Source organism: Telmatherina bonti (assembly GCF_933228915.1).
Source record: "Telmatherina bonti genome assembly, chromosome: 16".
Classification (NCBI taxonomy): domain Eukaryota; kingdom Metazoa; phylum Chordata; class Actinopteri; order Atheriniformes; family Telmatherinidae; genus Telmatherina; species Telmatherina bonti.
Genome location: NC_136614.1, coordinates 37,640,828 through 37,658,325, shown reverse-complemented (window position 1 = coordinate 37,658,325; position 17,498 = coordinate 37,640,828). Strand labels below are relative to the sequence as shown.

Sequence of the window (17,498 nt, the reverse complement as noted above, 5' to 3'; positions counted from 1 at the left end):
TCATCTTTAAAACTTTTCAAGTCAGAGTTAGACAAACTCTGTGTTCACATGTACCCCCCTCCAACAGACGTAACCCGCAAAAACAGAAGTATGACGGAATCTTTCCAAATCATCTGCAAATAAATCTGCTTTACAACCGTATCGCCTCTACGCTCAGGTGGTCCATTTTCACCCCGCCTCTTCTCTGAGACCGCTCCAACGACGTTTAATCCAGCATCGTGTTCACCCCGCCTCTTCTCTGAGACCCCTCCAACGACGTTTAATCCAGCATCGTGTTCACCTCGCCTCTTCTCTGAGACCCCTCCAACGACATTTAATCCAGCATCGTGTTCACCCCGCCTCTTCTCTGAGACCCCTCCAACAACATTTAATCCAGCATCGTGTTCACCTCGCCTCTTCTCTGAGACCCCTCCAACGACGTTTAATCCAGCATCGTGTTCACCCCGCCTCTTCTCTGAGACCCCTCCAACGACGTTTAATCCAGCATCGTGTTCACCTCGCCTCTTCTCTGAGACCCCTCCAACGACATTTAATCCAGTTCCTCTCTGATACCCCTCCAACGATATTTAATCTAGCTCTTCTCTGATACCCCTCCAACGACATTTAATCAGGCTCTTCTCTGAGACCCCTCCAACGACATTTAATCCCGCCTCTTCTCTGAGACTCCTCCAGCAACATTTAATCCAGCTCTTCTCTGGAGCTCCTGCAACGACATTTAATCCTGCTCCTCTCTGAGACTCCTCCAACGACATTTAATCCAGCTCCTCTCTGGGAACCCTCCAACGACATTTAATCCAGCTCCTCTCTGAGACCATTCCAACGACATTTAATCCAGCTCCTCTCTGAGACTCCTCCAACGACATTTAATCCAGCTCATCTCTGAGACTCCTCCAACGACATTTAATCCAGCTCCTCTCTGAGACTCCTCCAACGACATTTAATCCAGCTCCTCTCTGAGACCCCTCCAGCCAGTAAAAGTCTCATGTGGACTCGTGTCTTATCTCGTCTCCTGCTCAGCCAGGCTCAGTGTTGAGAACAGCGAGTGGATTTCCAGCGAGGCGTTTTCTGACGACGGGTTCCCAGACTGTCCCTCTGCTCACGCGGATGCGGTGGACGCGGTGGACGCGGTGGATGCGGTGGACGCGGTGGATGCGGTGGACGCGGTGGATGGATGCGGTGGACGCGGTGGATGCGGTGGACGCGGTGGATGCGGTGAACGCGGTGGATGGATGCGGTGGACGCGGTGGACGCGGTGGATGGATGCGGTGGACGCGGTGGATGGATGCGGTGGACGCGGTGGATGCGGTGGACGCGGTGGATGCGGTGGATGGATGCGGTGGACGCGGTGGATGCGGTGGACACGGTGGATGGATGCGGTGGACGCGGTGGATGGATGCGGTGGATGCGGTGGACGCGGTGGATGCGGTGGACGCGGTGGATGCGGTGGACGCGGTGGATGCGGTGGACGCGGTGGATGCGGTGAACGCGGTGGATGGATGCGGTGGACGCGGTGGACGCGGTGGATGGATGCGGTGGACGCGGTGGATGCGGTGGACACGGTGGATGGATGCGGTGGACGCGGTGGACGCGGTGGATGGATGCGGTGGATGCGGTGGACGCGGTGGATGCGGTGGACGCGGTGGATGGATGAGGTGGATGCGGTGGACGCGGTGGATGGATGCGGTGGACGCGGTGGATGGATGCGGTGGATGCGGTGGACGCGGTGGACGCGGTGGATGGATGCGGTGGATGCGGTGGACGCGGTGGACGCGGTGGATGGATGCGGTGGACGCGGTGGATGCGGTGGACGCGGTGGACGCGGTGGATGGATGAGGTGGATGCGGTGGATGGATGCGGTGGACGCGGTGGATGGATGCGGTGGACGCGGTGGATGCGGTGGACGCGGTGGATGCGGTGGATGGATGCGGTGGACGCGGTGGATGCGGTGGACACGGTGGATGGATGCGGTGGACGCGGTGGACGCGGTGGATGGATGCGGTGGACGCGGTGGATGGATGCGGTGGACGCGGTGGATGGATGCGGTGGATGCGGTGGATGCGGTGGACGCGGTGGATGGATGCGGTGGACGCGGTGGATGCGGTGGACACGGTGGATGGATGCGGTGGACGCGGTGGACGCGGTGGATGGATGCGGTGGACACGGTGGATGGATGCGGTGGACGCGGTGGATGCGGTGGACACGGTGGATGGATGCGGTGGACGCGGTGGACGCGGTGGATGGATGCGGTGGACACGGTGGATGGATGCGGTGGACGCGGTGGATGGATGCGGTGGATGCGGTGGATGCGGTGGACGCGGTGGATGCGGTGGATGGATGCGGTGGACGCGGTGGATGCGGTGGACACGGTGGATGGATGCGGTGGACGCGGTGGACGCGGTGGATGGATGCGGTGGATGCGGTGGACGCGGTGGATGCGGTGGACGCGGTGGATGCGGTGGACGCGGTGGATGCGGTGAACGCGGTGGATGGATGCGGTGGACGCGGTGGATGGATGCGGTGGACGCGGTGGATGCGGTGGATGGATGCGGTGGACGCGGTGGACGCGGTGGATGGATGCGGTGGATGCGGTGGACGCGGTGGATGCGGTGGACGCGGTGGATGGATGAGGTGGATGCGGTGGACGCGGTGGATGCGGTGGATGGATGCGGTGGACGCGGTGGATGGATGCGGTGGACGCGGTGGACGCGGTGGATGGATGCGGTGGATGCGGTGGACGCGGTGGATGCGGTGGACGCGGTGGATGGATGAGGTGGATGCGGTGGATGGATGCGGTGGACGCGGTGGATGGATGCGGTGGACGCGGTGGATGCGGTGAACGCGGTGGACGCGGTGGATGGATGCGGTGAACGCGGTGGACGCGGTGGATGGATGCGGTGGACGCGGTGGATGGATGCGGTGGATGCGGTGGACGCGGTGGATGGATGCGGTGGACGCGGTGGATGCGGTGGACGCGGTGGATGGATGCGGTGGACGCGGTGGATGGATGCGGTGGACGCGGTGGATGCGGTGGACGCGGTGGATGCGGTGGACGCGGTGGATGCGGTGGACGCGGTGGATGGATGCGGTGGACGCGGTGGATGCGGTGAACGCGGTGGATGGATGCGGTGGACGCGGTGGACGCGGTGGATGGATGCGGTGGACGCGGTGGATGCGGTGGATGCGGTGAACGCGGTGGATGGATGCGGTGGACGCGGTGGACGCGGTGGATGGATGCGGTGGACGCGGTGAACGCGGTGGACGCGGTGGATGGATGCGGTGGACGCGGTGAATGCGGTGAATGCGGTGGGTGGATGCGGTGGACGCGGTGGATGGATGCGGTGGACGCGGTGGATGGATGCGGTGGACGCGGTGGATGGATGCGGTGGACGCGGTGGACGCGGTGGATGCGGTGGACGCGGTGGATGCGGTGGACGCGGTGAACGCGGTGGACGCGGTGGATGGATGCGGTGGACGCGGTGAACGCGGTGGACGCGGTGGATGGATGCGGTGGACGCGGTGAACGCGGTGGACGCGGTGGATGCGGTGGACGCGGTGGATGCGGTGAACGCGGTGGATGCGGTGGACGCGGTGAACGCGGTGGACGCGGTGGACGCGGTGGATGGATGCGGTGGACGCGGTGAATGCGGTGAACGCGGTGGACGCGGTGAACGCGGTGGATGCGGTGGACGCGGTGAATGCGGTGGATGCGGTGGACGCGGTGAATGCGGTGGACGCGGTGGATGGATGCGGTGAACGCGGTGGACGCGGTGGATGGATGCGGTGGACGTGGTGGACGCGGTGGATGGATGCGGTGGATGCGGTGGACGCGGTGGATGCGGTGGACGCGGTGGATGGATGAGGTGGATGCGGTGGACGCGGTGGATGCGGTGGATGGATGCGGTGGACGCGGTGGACGCGGTGGATGGATGCGGTGGACGCGGTGGACGCGGTGGATGGATGCGGTGGATGCGGTGGACGCGGTGGATGCGGTGGACGCGGTGGATGGATGAGGTGGATGCGGTGGATGGATGCGGTGGACGCGGTGGATGGATGCGGTGGATGCGGTGAACGCGGTGGACGCGGTGGATGGATGCGGTGGACGCGGTGGATGGATGCGGTGGATGCGGTGGACGCGGTGGATGGATGCGGTGGACGCGGTGGATGGATGCGGTGGATGCGGTGGACGCGGTGGATGGATGCGGTGGACGCGGTGGATGCGGTGGACGCGGTGGATGGATGCGGTGGACGCGGTGGATGGATGCGGTGGACGCGGTGGATGGATGCGGTGGATGCGGTGGACGCGGTGGATGGATGCGGTGGACGCGGTGGATGCGGTGGACGCGGTGGATGGATGCGGTGGACGCGGTGGATGGATGCGGTGGACGCGGTGGATGCGGTGGACGCGGTGGATGCGGTGGACGCGGTGGACGCGGTGGATGCGGTGGACGCGGTGGATGGATGCGGTGGACGCGGTGGATGCGGTGAACGCGGTGGATGGATGCGGTGGACGCGGTGGACGCGGTGGATGGATGCGGTGGACGCGGTGGATGCGGTGGACGCGGTGGATGGATGCGGTGGACGCGGTGAACGCGGTGGACGCGGTGGATGGATGCGGTGGACGCGGTGAATGCGGTGAATGCGGTGGGTGGATGCGGTGGACGCGGTGGATGGATGCGGTGGACGCGGTGGATGGATGCGGTGGACGCGGTGGATGGATGCGGTGGACGCGGTGGACGCGGTGGATGCGGTGGACGCGGTGGACGCGGTGGACGCGGTGAACGCGGTGGACGCGGTGGATGGATGCGGTGGACGCGGTGAACGCGGTGGACGCGGTGGATGGATGCGGTGGACGCGGTGAACGCGGTGGACGCGGTGGACGCGGTGGATGCGGTGGACGCGGTGGATGCGGTGAACGCGGTGGACGCGGTGGACGCGGTGGATGGATGCGGTGGACGCGGTGAATGCGGTGAACGCGGTGGACGCGGTGAACGCGGTGGATGCGGTGGACGCGGTGAATGCGGTGGATGCGGTGGACGCGGTGGATGGATGCGGTGAACGCGGTGGACGCGGTGGATGGATGCGGTGGACGTGGTGAACGCGGTGGACGCGGTGGATGGATGCGGTGGATGCGGTGGACGCGGTGGATGGACGCGGTGAACGCGGTGGACGCGGTGGATGGATGCGGTGGATGCGGTGGACGTGGTGAACGCGGTGGATGCGGTGGACGCGGTGGATGCGGTGGACGCGGTGGATGCGGTGGACGCGGTGGATGCGGTGGACGCGGTGGATGCGGTGGACGCGGTGAACGCGGTGGACGCGGTGGATGCGGTGGACGCGGTGAACGCGGTGGATGCGGTGGACGCGGTGGATGCGGTGGACGCGGTGGACGTGGTGGACGTGGTGGACGCGGTGGATGCGGTGGACGCGGTGGACGTGGTGGATGCGGTGGATGGATGCGGTGGACGCGGTGGATGCGGTGGACGCGGTGGACGTGGTGGATGCGGTGGATGGATGCGGTGGACGCGGTGAACGCGGTGGACGCGGTGGACGCGGTGGACGCGGTGAACGCGGTGGACGCGGTGGATGGATGCGGTGGACGCGGTGGATGCGGTGGACGCGGTGGACGCGGTGGACGTGGTGGACGTGGTGGACGCGGTGGATGCGGTGGACGCGGTGGACGTGGTGGATGCGGTGGACGCGGTGGACGCGGTGGATGGATGCGGTGGACGCGGTGGACGCGGTGGATGGATGCGGTGGATGCGGTGGACGCGGTGGACGCGGTGGATGGATGCGGTGGACGCGGTGGACGCGGTGGATGCGGTGGACGCGGTGGACGTGGTGGATGCGGTGGACGCGGTGGACGCGGTGGATGGATGCGGTGGATGCGGTGGACGCGGTGGACGCGGTGGATGGATGCGGTGGACGCGGTGGACGCGGTGGATGGATGCGGTGGACGCGGTGGATGGATGCGGTGGACGCGGTGGACGGATGCGGTGGACGCGGTGGACGCGGTGGACGCGGTGGATGCGGTGGATGCGGTGGACGTGGTGGACGCGGTGGACGCGGTGGACGCGGTGGATGCGGTGGACGCGGTGGATGCGGTGGACGCGGTGGACGTGGTGAACGCGGTGGATGCGGTGGACGCGGTGGACGTGGTGGACGCGGTGGATGCGGTGGACGCGGTGGACGTGGTGGATGGATGCGGTGGACGCGGTGGACGCGGTGGACGCGGTGGACGTGGTGGATGGATGCGGTGGACGCGGTGGACGCGGTGGACGTGGTGGACGCGGTGGACGCGGTGGACGTGGTGGATGGATGCGGTGGACGCGGTGGACGCGGTGGACGTGGTGGATGGATGCGGTGGACGCGGTGGACGCGGTGGATGCGGTGGACGCGGTGGACGTGGTGGATGGATGCGGTGGATGCGGTGGACGCGGTGGACGCGGTGGATGCGGTGGACGCGGTGGACGCGGTGGATGCGGTGGACGCGGTGGACGTGGTGGATGGATGCGGTGGACGCGGTGGACGCGGTGGATGCGGTGGACGCGGTGGATGCGGTGGACGCGGTGGACGCGGTGGATGCGGTGGACGCGGTGGACGTGGTGGATGGATGCGGTGGACGCGGTGGACGCGGTGGACGCGGTGGATGCGGTGGACGCGGTGGACGTGGTGGATGGATGCGGTGGACGCGGTGGACGCGGTGGACGTGGTGGACGCGGTGGACGTGGTGGATGGATGCGGTGGATGCGGTGGACGCGGTGGACGCGGTGGATGCGGTGGACGCGGTGGACGCGGTGGATGCGGTGGACACGGTGGACGCGGTGGACGCGGTGGACGCGGTGAACGCGGTGGACGCGGTGGAAGCGGTGGACGCGGTGGACGCGGTGGACGCGGTGGACGCGGTGGACGCGGTGGATGCGGTGGACGCGGTGGACGCGGTGGATGCGGTGGATGCGGTGGATGCGGTGGACGTGGTGGACGCGGTGGATGCGGTGGACGCGGTGGATGCGGTGGACGTGGTGGACGCGGTGGATGGATGCGGTGGATGCGGTGGATGCGGTGGATGCGGTGGACGCGGTGGATGCGGTGGATGCGGTGGACGTGGTGGATGCGGTGGACGTGGTGGACGTGGTGGATGGATGCGGTGGATGCGGTGGATGCGGTGGACGTGGTGGATGCGGTGGACGTGGTGGATGCGGTGGACGTGGTGGATGGATGCGGTGGATGCGGTGGATGCGGTGGACGTGGTGGACGCGGTGGACGCGGTGGATGCGGTGGATGCGGTGGATGCGGTGGACGTGGTGGACGCGGTGGATGCGGTGGACGCGGTGGATGCGGTGGACGCGGTGGACGCGGTGGATGCGGTGGACGTGGTGGACGCGGTGGACGCGGTGGATGCGGTGGACGTGGTGGACGCGGTGGATGCGGTGGACGCGGTGGATGCGGTGGATGCGGTGGACGCGGTGGACGCGGTGGACGCGGTGGACGCGGTGAACGCGGTGGACGCGGTGGACGCGGTGGATGCGGTGGATGCGGTGGACGCGGTGGATGCGGTGGACGCGGTGGATGCGGTGGACGCGGTGGATGCGGTGGACGCGGTGGATGCGGTGGACGCGGTGGATGCGGTGGACGTGGTGGACGCGGTGGATGCGGTGGACGCGGTGGATGCGGTGGACGCGGTGGACGCGGTGGACGCGGTGGACGCGGTGGACGCGGTGGACGCGGTGGACGCGGTGGATGCGGTGGACGCGGTGGATGCGGTGGATGCGGTGGACGCGGTGGACGTGGTGGACGCGGTGGATGCGGTGGACGCGGTGGATGCGGTGGATGCGGTGGACGCGGTGGACGCGGTGGACGTGGTGAACGCGGTGGATGCGGTGGACGCGGTGGACGCGGTGGATGCGGTGGACGCGGTGGACGCGGTGGACGTGGTGGACGCGGTGGACGCGGTGGACGCGGTGGACGTGGTGAACGCGGTGGACGCGGTGGACGCGGTGGACGCGGTGGACGCGGTGGATGCGGTGGATGCGGTGGACGCGGTGGACGCGGTGGACGCGGTGGACGCGGTGGACACGGTGGACGCGGTGGACGTGCCCGTTCCTCCCACTGCAGCGTCTGACATGCTCAGTCAGTAACTCAGCCTCCATGCACAGCTGAGTCCCGTGGCGTTACACGACCCCCTGAACAACTGAACTCCCCCACCAGGATGCTCGCTCTTCTTCTATCCATCACAAAGTGAGAACGAGCAGCTAAACAAGTGAAAGCACAGAGACAGCATGAAGGCCATGTGCAAACAGCAGGAAGTCACATGATCATCACCATCATGAGGATGATGAGGAGGAGCACAGGTGAGTTTTAGGCCAGAAACGCAGCTTTCCTGCTGAGTCACGGCTGCATCCCTGCAGGTCTGGTTCAGGACTACACAGACGGGGAGCTGACCCTCGTCGAGCATGTTTTCACCTCCACTCTGGATGTTTCCTTGTATCAGATGATTTTTCATCCTTCTCTCGGAAAGCTGTGAGAGCTCCCTCAGGGACAAACCAATGTCCTTGCTTATCAACATAATCAACGTTTAAGCATCAAATCAATCTTTAATCATTTTTAGCACATGGAAGACTGGTTTAAAAAACAAAAACGCTCTTACGCTTGTATTTTATGGAATCTTTTTCCAAAATAACATTGTGTTAATAAACTCTCATTTAAAGGGTTAAAATACCACATAGATAGATTTATGTGGTGATTTCATGCCGACTGAAGAAGTCGTAAGGATGTGAGGGAAGAAGTGGAACAAATAACAACAGTTCAGGTTTTAGGAAAATGATCAGTTTATCCAGGATGGATCAGTGTTTCAGATCCGTAAAAACATGAAACAAAAAGCTGTTTCCGGCGGTGAGAGGCCACAGACTGAGCCTTCCATGTGGTCTGAGCGCCCTGACGGCTGGTTTCCACACAACCCAGTTTAACGCCACAGCTCCCACTGGGCGTCCAGACAGACGTCTGTTTGTCTGGACATTTCCACCAAAAGCTGAAGAACTTCTGACTCTTTGCACTCCCAGAAAACACGTGAGAGACGATTCCTTCTGCAGGCGCATGTTTTCAGTGGAACATCTGGCCTGAACCGGACTTTCAGAAGAAAACGGGTTCATGTTGAAGTTTCCGGCTTCGTCTCTGTGAGCACAGACGTTATTATTGTCTGGCTTCTTTACAGCAGAGATGATTTATCATGAAATATTAAGACTTTACGGCCACGACTCTCACACCTGCAAAGGAAGTCAGAGAAGGAAGCTTGATTTCCTTTTCTGCACAAAGTTACAGATGAAAATATGTTGTCAGAAATGGATTCTTTTAAAAGGAAAGGTTTGGTTTGAGAGCAAACGCGCTTCAGAAAACCTCCACATGATGCTGAAACAAGCAAAGTTCTCACAAAGTTCCTCTCAACAAGAAGCGGAGAATGGAGAAATCTCTTTGAGTTGCTGCTGAAATAAGAAATATCTGCTGAAGTGTGAAGATGAGACATCGGATCGGGCAGTTTGTGTTTGTCTCAAAGTTTCAGCTTCATGCAGCCGAACCGCAGCAGGAAAAGCAGCTTCCTGCCAGCCGACCAAAGTAAACATGTCTCTACTTACAGACTGGTCCTTCATCTTCTGATGGTGATCCGTGATCATTTATCCACGAGCAGCGTGAGGACTCATCCCTCGCAGTCAGAGAGATGCGATGTGGCGCGGATGATTGGCAGGTCGGCGGCGCGTGGGGAGGGCGTCCCTGCAGCGTGAAGACAGACCGTCCTGTCATCCACAATCACTACGCTAACATCAGCAGACGTTCTCATCCTCCGCGTGCGGCTCAAACAAGCTTTATGTTTATGTCCCAGGTAAAAAACTAATCAATGAGAATCAGAATCAATAATCTGTTTGTAGAGACTTCCTTTCAGTGTGGGAGGACAAACTGCACATGGAAATGAAGAAATGAGAACTTCTTCAAGTCTTTTCTGTTTTAGATTTAAGATGAAGAAAATCAGGAACAAATTAGCAAGAATTTTACAGTTTTATTCTTGTTTACTCAAATCTCTCAAATGCAAGAAGGAGGAGAAAGGAGAGAGAAGCAGCAGCTGATGCGATCGGATTGGTCTTCTAACATCTCACCATGTTTATTCCTTTAAAAGTCAAACTTTAAGGATTTCACCTCAAACATCTACGTCTCCTTACAAAATCAATTATTTCACGTTTAGGATGAAACTAAACATTTTCTGCATATTTATAAAACGGTAAAATCTTATTTTCCGCGCCGTGAAACTCGGACCAGCAGGGGTTGCCATGGAGACGCCAGAAGCAGCATCCAGACGGGACGAAAGAGTGAAGCTGCTCACAGAACCAGAACCAGAACCAGACACAGAACCAGAGCCAGAACCAGAACCAGAACCAGAACCAGAACCAGACACAGAACCAGAGCCAGAACCAGAACCAGAACCAGAACCAGAGACAGAACCAGAGCCAGAACCAGAACCAGAACCAGAACCAGAGACAGAACCAGAGCCAGAACCAGAACCAGAACCAGACACAGAACCAGAGCCAGAACCAGAACCAGAACCAGAACCAGAACCAGAACCAGACACAGAACCAGAGCCAGAACCAGAACCAGAGCCAGAACCAGAACCAGAACCAGACACAGAACCAGAGCCAGAACCAGAACCAGAACCAGAACCAGAACCAGACACAGAACCAGAGCCAGAACCAGAACCAGAACCAGAACCAGAGACAGAACCAGAGCCAGAACCAGAACCAGAACCAGACACAGAACCAGAGCCAGAACCAGAACCAGAACCAGAGACAGAATCAGAACCAGAGCCAGAGCCAGAACCAGAATCAGAGCCAGAATCAGAGCCAGAGCCAGAACCAGAACCAGAACCAGAATCAGAGCCAGAACCAGAACCAGAACCAGACACAGAACCAGAACCAGAACCAGAACCAGAACCAGAACCAGAACCAGAACCAGAACCAGCTCTGGAGTCCATCCAAACCCTTTTCTCCTCACAGGAAACCTGACATTGAACCTTTTTCTTCAGAAAATGTTATTTGATTCATTTATGAATCAGAAAACCGAATTAAAATTATTCTCAGCTATTAAAAAGAAATATTATAGTAATTATTTATCCCTGATTTAGTTGGATTTATGAAATCTGTGTATCCATCCAGTTTAACGTCCACCGGTTTAAACTGGGTGTCATGATAATTAATGACTGACTGAATGAATAAATTAATGCATATAAACGAGTATATAAATAAATACAGAATAAATAGAGATCATATGGAGAATAAATAAAATGGATGTAAAGTTGTTGCTTCTATTAAATGAGTAAATTTTCAAATTAACTGGGAAATAATTATTTATTTTAAACTAAATATTTTAATCGCTGCATCAGTAGAAAATTATTTTTATTTGATTTTTTTCAAAATAGTTTTTAAAAGAACTTTTTTTCTATGTATTTCTGAGTGTTTTTTTATGAATTTTCTGCTCATATCAGATAAATTGTGTATCATGTTAACTTTAATAAACTTTTTCAGACCCATTTTGTCTTAAATAACTCAGTTTTATTAACTAACTTTTCACAGCGAAACGCGAAGAAAACAGACGCTAAAGGAGAAAAACAGGATTATTTATTATTTAATATAAATAAAATGTATTTATTACAAGGTAAATATGTTGAATGAAAACCAGTGTTAATATTTAAAGCTGCAAACTAATCTGGACTGAGAGAACACCTGCAGTATTCAATGAAACTATATTTGCATTTGACTTTAGAAATGTGATGAAAGAGAAGACAATGTGAGGAAACTGCGGTCCTGGCAGGTGCAGAGGCCTCAAACTGCCAGCAGCGCAGGCGGAGATGTTTCACCACTGAAAAATTAACCCTGCGTGGAAACGGTGGAAAAGTCAGACAGGAAGAGGTCTGCCTACAGGTGCGCACGCTGGCCGATTCAGATCTTGTGACAGAAGCAACGCTGGACCTTCCAGGGCTGGTTGACCTTTGACCCTGGCCAGGGAGCACGCCACGGCGCTGCAGGTGCATGAGCAGGGTGTGCAGAGCAACACGAGCATGTGATGTTTTTCCTGATTTACTGTCCAATTAGGTCAGGCTGGAGATTCCACACCTCCACACTAAATCTGCACGCCTTCCTCCTCCTGCGCCGTTCAGGTCACTTCAATCGGTCACATCTCAAACCCTGCAGCTCCTTCAGGAGAAGTGTGCTACGACTTTTATCGTTTCAGATCTTTGTAGTTCTTGAGATATTTAGCATTTTGTAAAAAAAAATCATTTAGCCTTGTGATTGGATGAAAGTCCTTCCAACTAAATGCGGCTTGGACCTTGCAAAAATTCAGCACAGCCATTGGTCGATTTTTGCATAATGAGCTGAAAACGGCTTCAACAGGGGTTCGGAGCTCTGCACCGGTTTGCAGAGTCCGGTTCGTCTCGGTCCCGGTCCCCACTGTCTTTTCTTGCCAAATCTTTGAAACGCTACTCCTCCTACACCGTTTGTCTAATTCCACCCTGCTGGAAGTGAGAAAAAAAGGCGTTCCCATCCCAACTGCAAAACATTTAAACGCTTTTTCCAAAGTGCAACTAATAGTACTAGCGGCTAGTGACTAAATTCATGGGATCGATCCCAATGTGTGGCAAATAAAAAAACAGAGTTGTGCTTTTTTTTCCAATTTATTATACTTATGAAATTTCATTTCAATCATTCAGCATAGTTCAATAAATGGGCATTCACAATTGCTATTATTTCAATAATAGCTGGTTCTAGTTAATGTGATGCCCATAGGGCATTCACATTATTGAGTTCTTGTTCTTTCTATCTCAATATTATTATTATATACTATTCCACCGATTTTTGCTGTGCTAGTAGTCCTGCACCGTTCAAGTCACTTCAATCATTCAGATCTTAAACTGTGCAGCTCCTTCTGGACATGTGTGCTACGATTTTTTTATTTGAAATCATCACCATCACCATCATCATCACCACCATCATCATCACCACCATCACCATCATCATCACCATCATCATCATCGTGATCACCATCATCACCACCATCACCATCATCATCACCATCATCATCATCGTGATCACCATCATCACCACCATCACCATCATCATCACCATCATCATCATCACCATCACCACCATCATCATCATCACCATCATCATCATCATCACCACCATCACCACCATCATCATCATCATCACCATCATCATCATCATCATCGTGATCACCATCATCACCACCATCACCATCATCACCACCATCATCACCATCATCATCATCATCGTGATCACCATCATCATCACCATCATCATCATCGTGATCACCACCATCACCACCATCATCATCATCACCATCATCGCCATCATCATCATCATCATCATCATCACCATCACCACCATCATCATCATCACCACCATCACCACCATCATCATCACCATCATCATCACCACCATCATCATCATCATCGTGATCACCATCATCATCACCATCATCATCATCGTGATCACCACCATCACCACCATCATCATCATCACCATCATCACCATCATCATCACCATCACCACCATCACCATCATCACCACCATCACCATCATCACCACCATCATCACCATCATCATCATCATCGTGATCACCATCATCATCACCATCATCATCATCGTGATCACCACCATCACCACCATCATCATCATCACCATCATCACCATCATCATCACCATCATCATCATCACCATCACCACCATCATCATCATCACCACCATCACCACCATCATCATCACCATCATCATCATCGTGATCACCATCATCACCACCATCACCATCATCATCACCATCATCATCATCGTGATCACCATCATCACCACCATCGCCATCGTGATCACCACCATCATCATCATCACCATCATCACCATCATCATCACCATCATCATCATCACCATCACCACCATCATCATCATCACCACCATCACCACCATCATCATCACCATCATCATCATCGTGATCACCATCATCATCATCATAATCACCATCATGATCATCACTGTCATCATCATCACCATCATTATCATCACCATCATCACCATCATCATCACCATCATCATCATCACCAACATCATCATCATCATCGTGATCACCATCATCACCACCATCATCATCATCACCAACATCATCATCATCATCGTGATCACCATCATCACCACCATCACCATCATCACCATCACCACCATCATCATCACCATCACCACCATCATCATCATCACCATCATCATCATCATCACCACCATCACCATCATCATCATCGTGATCACCATCATCACCACCATCACCATCATCACCACCATCATCACCATCATCATCATCGTGATCACCATCATCATCACCATCATCATCATCGTGATCACCACCATCACCACCATCATCATCATCACCATCATCACCATCACCACCATCATCATCACCATCATCATCATCACCATCACCACCATCATCATCATCACCACCATCACCACCATCATCATCATCATCATCATCGTGATCACCATCATCACCACCATCACCATCATCATCACCATCATCATCATTGTGATCACCATCACCATCATCATCACCATCATCATCATCGTGATCACCATCATCATCATCACCATCATCATCATCGTGATCACCACCATCACCATCATCATCATCACCATCACCACCATCACCATCATCATCATCATCACCACCATCACCACCATCATCATCATCATCGTGATCACCATCATCACCACCATCACCATCATCATCATCGTGATCACCATCATCACCACCATCATCATCATTGTGATCACCATCATCATCATCACCATCATCATCATCGTGATCACCATCATCACCACCATCATCATCATCACCATTATCATCATCATCATCACCATCACCACCATCATCACCACCATCACCACCATCATCATCATCGTGATCACCACCATCATCATCATCACCATCATCATCATCATCACCATCATCATCATCGTGATCACCACCATCATCACCATCATCACCATCACCACCATCACCACCATCATCATCATCACCATCACCACCATCATCATCATCACCATCACCACCATCATCATCACCATCATCACCATCACCACCATCACCACCATCATCATCATCATCACCATCACCACCATCATCATCACCACCATCACCATCACCATCATCATCACCATCACCACCATCATCATCATCATCACCATCACCACCATCATCATCATCACCATCACCATCATCGTGATCACCACCATCATCACCATCACCATCATTATCATCACCATCATCATCATCATCATCACCACCATCACCATCATCATCATCACCATCATTATCATCATCATCATCATCATCATCATCATCACCATCATCATCACCATCATTATCACCATCACCATCGTCATCATCATCACCATTATCATCATCATCATCATCATCACCACCATCATCATCATCACCATAATTATCACCATCACCATCGTCATCATCATCACCATTATCATCATCATCATCATCACCACCATCGTCATCATCACCATCGTCATCATCCTCATCATCATCATCATCATCACCATCATCATCATCATGATCATCGTGATCACCACCATCATCACCATCACCACCATCATCATCATCATCACCATCACCACCATCATCATCATCACCATCACCATCATCATCATCGTGATCACCACCATCGTCATCATCACCATCATTATCATCACCATCATCATCATCATCATCATCACCATCGTCATCATCATCATCATCATCACCACCATCAACATCGTCATCATCATCATCACCATCATCATCATCATCATCACCATCGTCATCATCAACACCACCATCATCATCATCATCACCACCATCATCATCATCATCATCACCATCACCATCGTCATCATCATCACCACCATCATCATCATCATCATCATCCTCATCATGACCATCATCATCATCATCATAATCACCATCATGATCATCACTGTCATCATCATCACCATCATTATCATCACCATCATCATCATCATCATCACCACCATCATCATCACCATCGTCATCATCATCACCATCATCATCACCATCATCACCATGATCATCGTCATCCTGCTCTGAATCCATACTTACACTGCGTTATGTTCCCAACAATTCGCAGATGACACCATGAACATCAGGATGACACCATGAACACCATGATGACACCATGAACATGATGACACCATGATGACACCATGAACACCATGATGACACCATGAACATGATGACACCATGAACATCATGATGACACCATGAACACCATGTTGACACCATGAACACCATGTTGACACCATGAACATGATGACACCATGAACATCATGATGACACCATGAACACCATGATGACACCATGAACATGATGACACCATGAACATCAGGATGACACCATGAACACCATTAACATCATGATGACACCATGAACATCATGATGACACCATGAACATGATGACACCATGAACATCAGGATGACACCATGAACACCATGATAACACCATGAACATCAGGATGACACCATGATGACACCATGAACACCATGATGACACCATGAACATGATGACACCATGAACATCATGATGACACCATGAACATGATGACACCATGAACATCATGATGACACCATGAACATCATGATGACACCATGAACACCATGATGACACCATGAACATGATGACACCATGAACATCAGGATGACACCATGATGACACCATGAACACCATGAACATCATGATGACACCATGAACACCATGAACATCATGATGACACCATGAACATCATGATGACACCATGAACACCATGATGACACCATGAACATGATGACACCATGAACATCAGGATGACACCATGATGACACCATGAACATCATGATGACACCATGAACACCATGATGACACCATGATGACACCATGAACATCATGATGACACCATGAACACCATGATGACACCATGAACATGATGATGACACCATGATGACACCATGAACACCATGATGACACCATGAACAACATGATGACACCATGAACATTAGGATGACACAATGAACACCATGATGACACCATGAACATGATGACACCATGAATTGCATGATGACACCATGAACATCATGATGACACCATGAACATCAGGATGACACCATGAACACCATGATGACACCATGAACATCATGATAATACAATGAACATCAGGATGACACCATGAACACCATGATGACACCATGAACATGATGACACCATGAATTGCATGATGACACCATGAACATCATGATGACACCATGAACATCAGGATGACACCATGAACACCATGATGACACCATGAACATCATGATAATACAATGAACATCATGATGACACCATGAACACCATGATGACACCATGAACATCAGGA

At 54.2% G+C, this 17,498-nt stretch overlaps 1 protein-coding gene across 2 annotated transcripts in view; it reads right to left on the bottom strand.

The window, feature by feature from the left end:
- Positions 1–17,498, bottom strand: part of bach2b (BTB and CNC homology 1, basic leucine zipper transcription factor 2b) — a 144,944-nt gene that overhangs the window by 102,171 nt on the left and 25,275 nt on the right. Inside the window, exon 2 of one of the 2 annotated variants that reach the window (XM_079255941.1) lies at positions 9,627–9,762. The exons of the other annotated variant lie outside the window; for it this stretch is intronic. Within the exon in view, the coding sequence (XP_079112067.1) occupies positions 9,627–9,665 (39 nt within the window). The 5' untranslated portion in view covers positions 9,666–9,762. The remainder of the gene's footprint in view (positions 1–9,626; positions 9,763–17,498) is intronic. 2 annotated transcript variants of the gene reach the window in all.